The sequence below is a fragment of the Amphibalanus amphitrite genome, unplaced genomic scaffold, assembly GCF_019059575.1.
Source record: "Amphibalanus amphitrite isolate SeventyFive unplaced genomic scaffold, NRLGWU_Aamphi_draft 000081F_arrow, whole genome shotgun sequence".
In the NCBI taxonomy this organism is placed as follows: Eukaryota; Metazoa; Arthropoda; class Thecostraca; order Balanomorpha; family Balanidae; genus Amphibalanus; species Amphibalanus amphitrite.
In genome coordinates, this window is record NW_024881577.1 from 667,313 (window position 1) to 677,395 (window position 10,083).

Genomic DNA, 10,083 nt, shown 5'->3' on the forward strand with positions numbered 1-10,083 from the left:
CTGGAGCGGTCCGCCGCGGTGTGACCCTGGCCTTGGCGGTGGGTGGGGAGGAGGGTCCCGATGTCCCATGCCGAGGCGCGGGCCGGCCGGACATGCCGAACACTGGGTGGCCGGACCGCGCGCGCACCCACTTCCGAACTGTAACCGCACTGGATAATGGCAGGAGATGGCGCTGTTTGTTCCGTCTGGCTGACCCCGAGTATACGGCTCCAAGTGTCCCACCGAGACTTTTTTGCTGGAAGGCCCGAAGCCATCCTCGGACATGCCAGCAAACTGCCGTGGCACCAGTGCCGACAGGAAAAATAAGGAAACAACAGACATCAACGCAGATCAACAAAACGCACTCAGAGGCCAGTTCAGAGGCCAGCGGTCTTTAGGCAAAAAAATCCGACAGGCGGCTATTTTTCTGTTTGTAAAACTGGCCTCTGTATATGTGAAACGTCCCGCAAATTGTATGTAGGTTGCCGCCAGGAGGTGCACTTAGATCAATAAGATTTACATTGGTCAGCAGAAGTTCAGAAGTGACGTGTTTGTTTGTTCTGCATGTTCTGTGCATCACCTCTGTGTCTACTGTCTAGTGTTTAGAGAGTAGAGCTCAGCAAAGGCGCTTGTGAAAGAACCCCATTAACTCTTCTTTATGCAATACGATACAACACTATGCAAAACAATACACTCATACGTCTTACAACAATGTGAATTGTGCAGTGTGCACCGATAGTTATTGAACTGGCTTCACTCATAGTCCTTCAATTTAATCGATCGTGAACGTGTGCTAAGGCTGGGGTTTGGTGACGAGTTGATTGAATCCCACCATCCTCTGTGATTGATTGTGCTATTATTAGCGGTACATGGCTATTGGCTTCCATTACGCCGCCATTGGGCTCGGGTGAGCGGGTAAAACCCTAAACACCGGCCCTGCGAGGACGAGGCCGCGCTCTGTCACCGTAAATCCATCGGTCAGACGCCGGCGACGGAGCCCAGCGGAACTGGGACTCGGCGACTGCCACGAATAGGTCTAAGCGGGTGATCTCAGTGACGCTCAGTTACTTGTAGGTGCAGCCCACCGCTTAAGTAATGTGTGGTTTTACCAATCTCAACGGATGGCTCTGACCGACGATTTTTAAATGCGGACTGATTGAAAAGAAGACGTCAATAGATAAAGTTGTAGCTGCGAGGGTGAAGATACATGTAATCTACATTTAAAGTCTCGTTGCAGTCTGGCTAATCGTTCCTAGGCTTCAGAAGCAGAACATACCCATGACTGAAACCACACATTACTTCTGCTGTGGACTGTACAATGTGCTCGTTTGCCTCCGATGCTGAAAGGGTTCAGCCCATTTTGTTCTGACGCGAAAGAACACATATTTAAGGACCATTTGTTAGGTTTATCACATGCAATGCTCGATAGAAATAAGTTGATGCCTACAAAGTTATGCATCGATTGCAAACACACATACAGTGTCTCAGTTTCCCCTTTCTTCCGGAGTGACGAGGTGGTAAGCTTTGGGCCTTCAGCAGCGTGCCGGTCAGAAAATGGAGTTGTCACTCTGGCCCGCCCCCCGTGCGCCTCTGGGCAGCTCCCACGCAGTGTGTGCTTACTTCCGCACTGGGCGCACCCGCTGAACCCTATCCCCGCCTGTTGCCGGTTACGTAACGGCTGTCCCCGCGGGCGCCCCAGAACTATAAAAAGGCCATCGCGCAGGGTAATTGTTGCGTTATGTAAGGCGCTGTGACGAGTTTGTTACTTGTCACGCTGACCCGCTGATCGAGTTCTCTCGCGCTCGAAGGTCACGGTCGGGGTGGAAGGGAGAGGGAGAGGAAAGGGACCGAGGAAACGCGAGCTCCCGTTAACGCCGCGACGAGGAAGTGCAATCAAAGGCGTCGTGATCGAACAACCGGGTGGCCTGGGATAATCTGGGAACGCTCGCAAGTGGAAATATTTAAATGGGATTCTTTTTATGGGAATGAAAACATTTTTTACGGAAATGTTTTCATTCTTCTCACACCAACATATGGTACGTGACAGGCAATGTCTTCAAGGGTAAAACAAAGTTCCAACATCAATTTCGTACCCTTTCCATGGACCCACGGTTGAGACAAGCCTAAACGCAGCTATGAATCTGCGTTAATTGTCCCGGTTAATGCAAAACGTTATAAAGGAAGGGAAAACAAGCAAATGCGCTGTTGGGGAACAAAGGAATAATTTACCCATGTATTTGTTAAATATCAAACATATAGATTGTTTACCTTACATAAATAAGTTCATCCTGCCTTTATCATATTTTTTGAACAACCTTTTTATGAGGTCATGGAGGACGAACATACTTTAAGCATTAAGATGTCATTGATTAAGGTAGAAGCTATATTTTGAATAAAAAAATGTAAATGGTGTACACAAAAATAATGTTATCTGTTCTGAATGGGGGAAATATATAATATATTTAGGATATGTGTTTCCCAGGGTAGAATATGTGTTTCACTCGAATAAATCTTTATATTCGATGGCCAGGGAGCTCGCGTTCTGTGTCCGTTAGTTTATCAGAGGTGACAGCCATGAACTTGGGATGTTTTTTCAGGATGCAGGTGGGATATCACGCATCAGTGTCAAACTCCCGCCCAGTCTCCACTAAGACCGGTCTCCGTTTACGGACGCGACACCCGAGTAGGATTAACTGTGTGGCACGACTGTACCGGCTCCCTGTTTTATCTCCCCGCCCCGCCTAAACACGGAAACTCCGACATACCCTTCTGACCCAGTGGTACTCGCTTTCTTTTACAGCAGTTCCCGCAGAGAAGTCAGATAATATTTGTGACTATCCCTCTTGTTCTGCTGGGTTCAGTGGAGGAGCCTCGGAAATCGCGCGACGCACCTCTATCTCAGTCTCCAGGATTCACGGCGCTGTGTCCAATGCTAACATTAGTGACCTTTGTGACCTGAGTGGTATCATTGACGCTATTAATTAAAAAGGAAAACACTACCTAAGAAAATATATGAAGGATTCCCTGTTGAAACAAAAAAAAAGGTGGAAACCACTGGCCTAGCGCCGCATGGATTAGAATGTCAACTGTTTTTGTACAGGGTGATCGAGAAAAAGTGTCACCCCTAATTTAAAAGCCATATAACTCGCGATTGGTTGGTCGTACGACTTTGCGCCAGGCAGCATTGGAAAGAGCATACAATTTCCTTTCGAATGGATGCAAATATGCATGGTTTATGCCGCAAACGAAGATGTAGCTATTCAAAAAGTATGTTAAGGACGCAATTTGGCGTGTTCAAAAGTTTGGTTGTGCAAATTTGTACTTTTGATCGAGTTTTTAATCTGACAGCCCACGTGACAGCTCACGTGAGCATTTTCTTAACTGTTCCATGGTTACCGCTGCATAAAATTGATAATCCTGTAGTGCAGGTTGTCGCAATGTTTCGTTAGTTACCGGCGAATTTGTGAATAATGAGGCCGCATGTTTGCAAGAAAGATCTGATAAGGTCTTCCTTGTCTAAGGTCAGCTGAGAAACGAGTCTAAGGTCAGCTGAGAAACGAGTCTAAGGTCAGCTGAGAAACAGTCTGCAGTGAACAACATACACTCCATGTGTAATGTGTAAGGTGTGTGTCATGTTGAGTTACGATACTCATTGTTCTCGTTCAGCGGTGTCCGATCACGTTCGGTGAATTTCGTTTCACGTGAAAGCCGCACATTGACTGGTTTTTGAGCCCATGGGGACATGATTTGGAATAGAAAACAATCATGAATACATTCAATTGAAGAGAAATTGCCTGCTCTTTCCGATGCTGCCTGGCGCGAAGTCATCCGACCTACCAGTCGCGAGTTATGTAGATTTTAAGTTAGGGGTGACACTTTTTTTCGATCACCCTGTAATAACTGAATTAGGGTGGTTACTTACAAGGAAATAGACCCGGCCAAATTCTTGTCACGCACTTATTTGCTCACTTTTTGTCTCACTAGCTCGTCAACAAGCGGGAGTTCCAAGGCTTCTGAGATGGCCTCATAAGAAATGCATCATGCATCTAACATAAACCACGCATTATGCATACAATGTGTTGGTCGGAAGCATGACTAATTCAGGTTGAAGTCCCCCAGGCTCTTTGCGGAAGCCCGTGCGCACGGCTGTCTACAAGGCACGCGCGGGGTGCGGGCCCGGCAGTTCCGTAGCGGGCCGAGCCCAAAGGTCTGTCGAGCGCACCAATCCAGCATCCGCTCACTGAGAACCGGAAATATCCCATCGAGCTACTCCAGTCCCGACAGCTTCTGGTCGGCGCGGGCGGGCGACGCGGCCAGTCAGCCGCAGCAGCAGTAGCGGCACCACGCAGCGCCCCCTGGTGCTGCTGGTCCAGGGGGCGTTGGCACCACCTCAGGCGAGGCTGGCGCCGGCGGCGGCAACCAGCCTTGACTGAGTGGACGGCGGGGCGGCGGCGGCGGCGGCAGTGTCTCTGCTGACTGGCTGACTGAGTATCGGCCCGTCTGAGACCAGCCACGCCATTGGTGCCCGGTGGAGGCCCATTTAGGTCAGGGGCGGCGGGAGCAGTCAGCGTGGCGCCGCGACAGGGCTGGGGCTGGGCAGCTCAGCTGTGCGGGGAGCTCGGCAGCTCTGTGGGGAGCTGCGCGGAGGCGGTAGAGGGCACTGGGGACGCTCAGCGTGTGAGTGGGTCACCCGGCGAGTCACACACGACCACTGAGTCACTGGGGTAGCTTACGGGGGGCAACCCCGGACGGTAAGCAGGCTCGCGTGATGTCTGATAGTGCCCAGAGGCCCGGCGACGAAGGCGAGGTCAGCGTCGGCCCGAGAAACGGCTGAACCACCAATACCCGGTCCGAGTTATTGTTTCTAGAAAGGTGTAAATGCGCGGTACTGGTGAAGTGGTTGGGATAGTGTTCCACATTTCCCACAAATTAGGCTGATTATAGACTCGTAACCCACTTGCGGGAAAAGACATTTGGGAAGTCAGGAAGTCTGCACAGATGTCCTTAAACCGACGGGTGCTTACATAACAAATTTATAAGCATTATATATTTTCGTAATGGTGACTAGACTGGGAGTTCACATTTTCATGTCATGTCCTCAGATCAGCATTAAAAACGATGCGGTGAGTGTCAAAGCTACGTTTATTTCACAACAGATTATAGCGCCGAGAAAAAAAAAATGTTTAGTGAACATTGAACAAACATCTCGTCAAGAGCATCGCTATTTATAGTCGTCACAAAAAGAGAAAGCTGGGTGAGAGTAAAGTCGTCAGTAACATGATTAAAGCTGAAAAGTTGAAACACGGTTTTTGTTGCACAGCTGCTCTGATTGCGTTCTTCCTGAATGTTTACTGTACAGGTAGTTGCTGTTTTATCTAAGGGATTTGGGAGTTTTTCTTCTTCTCCTTGTCTGTGATCAAAGAGCAGATCGGCCCTTTCGTGGAAACGCACCAGATCAAAAGGAAGAAAAAGGTCATCAGGCCTGAAACAAACGGGATTTACATATTAGGTTCTGTTCAATCGTGGTTCAAACTTCTAACACAGCATCACTGCAACACAACACATCAAAAGCGCAATTATTGCGCAAACGGCTGGAAAATTTGCTATACACGAGCATATGTCTCATGAGACTAAACGGTTGCCTTTAAATGTTAAAAAGTGTATTTCAAACGTTCCACAGCCCCCTGTCTCGGGCACTCACCGGCCGTGGCTGGGACGGTGACCACGGTCAGGTAGTCGAGCTCCGGCTCCTCGGTGGTGACCGGTGGTGCCGCCGTTGTGGTGCTGGCAGTGGTGCGTTCACCACTCACAGTGGTGGTGGTGCGCGGGCGTTCGCAAAGTTGGGTCACGTTGCTCCAGGTGCGGGTCACATGGTCGCATGTCAGCACTTCGGAGGCCTTTCCGTCGGGGTACCTGCCAGCAGCAAAAAAGGAATGGATCTTACAATGAATGAATGAATGAATGAATGAATGAAGGGCACCGATGACTACTGCAGTCTGGGTGCCCCAAGCCCCCAAATCATCATCAGCAACTGAATGAATAAATGGATGAATGAATGAATGAATGAATGAATGAATGAATGAATGAATGAATGAATGAATGACATAATGAAAATGAATGGCTGAACAGAACCAAATATGACGAGGAAGGAAAGAAAGAAGAGGAGAAGTGAGCGAGGGAAGATAAGACCAGAGAAAGAAGCAAAATAATTATGGGAAGTGGCCTTGAATAGCGGATAATGCAAGGAAGAAGGGTGACGAGTAGGAATAATAACGGAAGTGAACTAAACGAGGATAAAATCGTAAGATTGTTTTGTAATACTGTCGGGGTAATATTACAAAATATCGATATCATTTATGCTAACTTTGCACCTATAACAGTACGACGCTGCCAACACCATGAAGTGGAATCGAATGCCGTGAAAACTGCAGGAAGTTCAGATATTCGCGGTGATTGATAACTCGCAGGACTTCACGAACTTCGAAGTCATACGTGGCGAGAATAATGTAAGTCATCTCACTGGTTACTATGTGAATTTGTTATTCGTCGTTCGGTCAAACCGTCAGTCCAATCGAGACTCTGTGAGACTGAGTGACACTCCTCCCCATTTCCGGTGGTATTTCCGGTGCGGCCACTCACTCGAAGCCCGGTGAACAGGTGTAGGTGGCGCGTGTGCCCGTAGTGCGGTGACTCGGCACCGACCGCTCCATGTTAGCCGGCGGAGCGGGGGCGGACTCCTCGCACTCGAGCACTGCCGCCAGAACATAGGGGACAGATGGAGAGAGACAGTAGGGTTCGGGGACGAACAGACATTTTTGTGTTAATGTTCTTAGCATTATCGCAACCAGATTCGCGATGACTGATACGGTTGACCAGTCACTTAGATGACTCTGAAAGTTGAGGACAAAGTATGGAAATTAAGTGAAAAAGAAGAACGGCGCTAAGAAACCTCTCAAAGCTACAAGCCAGGCAATAAGCATAATCGGTACGTCACCTTCATATACGAAACCGGCGGAGTCGACTTCCATGCCTGCCAGACTCGGTGGGCTAGTCTGGCCACTAGCTGCGTTCAGAGCCGCCTGCACCTGGTCAGATTAGAAAAGGTATTTTTATAACGCACAATAATGGTTATGAGGGAATGAACGGCACCGGCAGTTGTGACTCCATTATCTATGGCTCTTCGATATCCTTCATTTACAAGTTATCAAAAGGCCCGCCTACCTTCTTTTCACATTTCTCTACTCAAAGCTTTACCCATTGAAGTTAACGTTACATGACCTTTGCCTTCTACAATGCATCATGCGTTTTACAAAAAACTGGTCCTTGTTCTATGACCTTCTGAAACTGCGCCGTTTTATTGTCTGACATTGAGTGGGTCCCGACGCAGAACTGCCGACCTTGGAAAGAGCCGCCTCCTTGTCCATGGAGGTGGACATCAGGACATCGGCATTGACGACCACGGAGCCGGCTTCCAGCGAGATGACGTGCAGGTCCACGATGGCAGGCTCCACCTTAGCCAGCGCCGAGGCCACCTGCATAATGGGTGAACGGTGGTAACGTGTCCAGTAGCCTTGTGCTGACTGGGCTCAATTGCTTCGACGGGATCAAAGGCAATCGATTTGGGAGTGTAACTAAAGAGCAACTGCATAAGAGCACCAGGAGCTGCTCAGAATTGTTTTAAAAATGCAAGATAAAGTCGGTTAAAAACAGATGTAATGATGCAACAAGTGCATGCACCAAGGCCGCATGCACCATTGTTCCACTACACATATTGCTGTGCTTTCATTGAGTTTTCAGTAGAAAGTAGAATATTGACTAACCTGCTCGCGAATGTTGTTCGTAAATGTTATATACTGCTCGGAGGTCGGATCCCTCAATTCATCCACAAACTCTTCGTTTGGGAACCTAAAGCTGACGGCCACTACAGCTCCTGAAGCATGAACAGAGCGTGTTACTATATCGAAAGCTTATATAGAGTCAGTATAACTCCTAAACGCATTTCAAGTGGTATAAATTATCATCGCAACATTTGGCAAACCACACACCTCTTGCTTCCCTTTCCCGTCCGACTGATTTCCAGTCCTTCTTCTTCCGCCGCCCTATCGTTCTTCCGCCGCCCTATCGAACCGATAGGGCGGCGGAAGGGAAACCCCCCTCTCCTCTCTCTCTCTCTCTCTCTCTCTCTCTCTCTCTCTCTCTCTCTCTCTCTCTCTCTCTCTCTCTCTCTCTCTCTCTCTCCGTTCTTCCCCTCCCTCCTCTCTCGTCTTCCTCTCTCTCTCTCTCTTTCTCTCCCTCCTCTCCTCTCTCTCTCTCTCTTTCTCTCCCTCCTCTCCTCTCTCTCTCTTTCTCTCTCTCTCTCTCTCTCTCTCTCTCTCTCTCTCTCTCTCTCTCTCTCTCTCTCTCTCTCTCTCTCTCTCTCTCTCTCTCTCTCTCTCTCTCACCAGTGGGACAGATGCAGGGCATCAGCAGGTCGCCGGGCACCCTCATCCAAGAGAGGAACGAGCCGCGCTGGACGGCCAGGCTGCGGCGCAGACCCCACGCGTCGGCCATCAGGTGCGCCGTGCGCGCAAACTCCCCGTAATCGGCCGAGCCCATGTCCTCCAGCACCCGCAGCGGGTGACTGGGGTCGTTTGAGGCGATGTCCAGCTCCTGGTCCACCCGAGCCCCCAGGTCCGTGAAGTGGTGGCCGTGCAGACGCTGTCGGACAGGGGATTTGTGGTTATGTGGACGTCGAGAGATTTGCAAAAAGGTTGTGAAGACATTCCGCTCCTTTTTTATAAATCATATGCATCGCTCTTTACTCTACGGAAAGTGTCACACTTAAATCAATTCCAGAAGTAAGTATGGTCGCTACGGGAAAATGAGAAATAACTATCATCCCACATTCGTCCATTCCATGATGCTGTCGCATAGATGCGATAAACATATTCAATTCACTGCCCAGTGCCCACTACCTAATAACCACAGACCCGCATGCTTGCAACATGTATGCACGTTCAACTAATTACCTCGAGGAATTGCTGTCTTAGCTGGATAAACTCGTCGATATCGATGTGGGTCAGACCATCGGGTAGCACTTTGACGGGGTCGGCGTAGTCGACGTGCCTCTCTGGCCAGGTGACGCCCTCACAGCGGCACTGCGACTCGGCCCACTCGTCTGAGGCGACCCACTGACGCTCCACGAGGATGGCCGATACACCTGGGGGGGGGGGGGGGTCGCAGAGTCGTGAGAGAGCTGGGAGCGGCGCGGGATGGTTGGAAACGAATGGCCAAGCTTATATCGCGTCGCTCAACGACCCGAATAGACTTACTGCCTCTGTTTGCATTGAAAAGAGCGCTACATGCACTGCAGGGCTCCCCGCTTTGAAATCCTTAGGATATTTTAGTATCACTTCTAATACACACATTCAGTTCGAAATGATTTAACAACAATATAGGTACATAGAATATAGGAAACATCGAGGAAGAGGGATAGGGATATTAAAAAAAAGATCAGAAACTGCGCCAATTTCAAACTTCAAACAATGAAAAGAACTTATCAGGACCAGCTGGCTGCCTCTTGTCTGTGTCATACAAACGCAGAGCAAGCATCCTCTAACCTGTCAGATGTGTCGCCTGCAGTCCCAGGAGTGACAGCACCAGCAGTCGCCGGATCCCTCTGAACGCCATCTTGTCTCGGCACGCTGACCTCTGAGGGTCACCTGTGACCCGTGACCTCCGCGGGTGACCTGTGACCCGTGACCTCCGCGGGACACCGGGCGCGGCGCGCCTGCACGTCCCGCTCTGGGAAGGCCCCGACTCCCTGCAGCAGTGTCGATGGGCCGGTCTGAGGTCGCCCTCAGGGACCGGAACGCAGCCTGTGTTGACCCGTCGCTGCCCGACCGGGTGGGAGCGAATAAAACATGGATGGTGCCGTGGGAGAGAGCGCCAGGGACGCGCCATTGATCGCCCGGGCGTCAGCGTAGCGATGGACAATGAGTCAATGATAGCGAACATATTGGTATCCAAGTGCATTTAGTCCGTTTTTTTAATTCTTTGGCAAAATAGTGCCAAAAATGGTCAAATCATTGTAAGGCTACGAGTTTTAGTCACATTTTTTGTCCT

At 49.7% G+C, this 10,083-nt stretch overlaps 1 protein-coding gene across 1 annotated transcript; it reads right to left on the bottom strand.

Annotated features, from left to right (window-relative positions):
- Positions 1 to 5,103: 5,103 nt before the first annotated feature.
- Positions 5,104 to 9,851, bottom strand: LOC122379629. Its single transcript, XM_043361969.1, has 9 exons — positions 9,579 to 9,851; positions 8,988 to 9,178; positions 8,421 to 8,676; positions 7,800 to 7,909; positions 7,377 to 7,511; positions 6,974 to 7,064; positions 6,619 to 6,730; positions 5,681 to 5,892; positions 5,104 to 5,461 (listed from the first exon to the last, which is right to left on the bottom strand). The coding sequence occupies exons 1-9, from the start codon at positions 9,646 to 9,648 to the stop codon at positions 5,355 to 5,357; spliced, it is 1,284 nt and encodes a 427-aa protein (XP_043217904.1). The 5' UTR covers positions 9,649 to 9,851; the 3' UTR covers positions 5,104 to 5,354.
- Between the last annotated feature and the right edge of the window lie 232 nt (positions 9,852 to 10,083).

Coding starts and splice junctions, on each gene's coding strand:
- LOC122379629 (XM_043361969.1), bottom strand. CDS start 9,648: ATGGCGTTCAGAGGGATCCGGCGACTGCTGGTGCTGTCACTCCTGGGA. Junction 5,893..6,618: donor ACCTGTTCACCGGGCTTCGA/GTGAGTGGCCGC, acceptor TGCTGCTGGCAG/GTACCCCGACGGAAAGGCCT. Junction 5,462..5,680: donor CACCGTCCCAGCCACGGCCG/GTGAGTGCCCGA, acceptor CGTTTGTTTCAG/GCCTGATGACCTTTTTCTTC.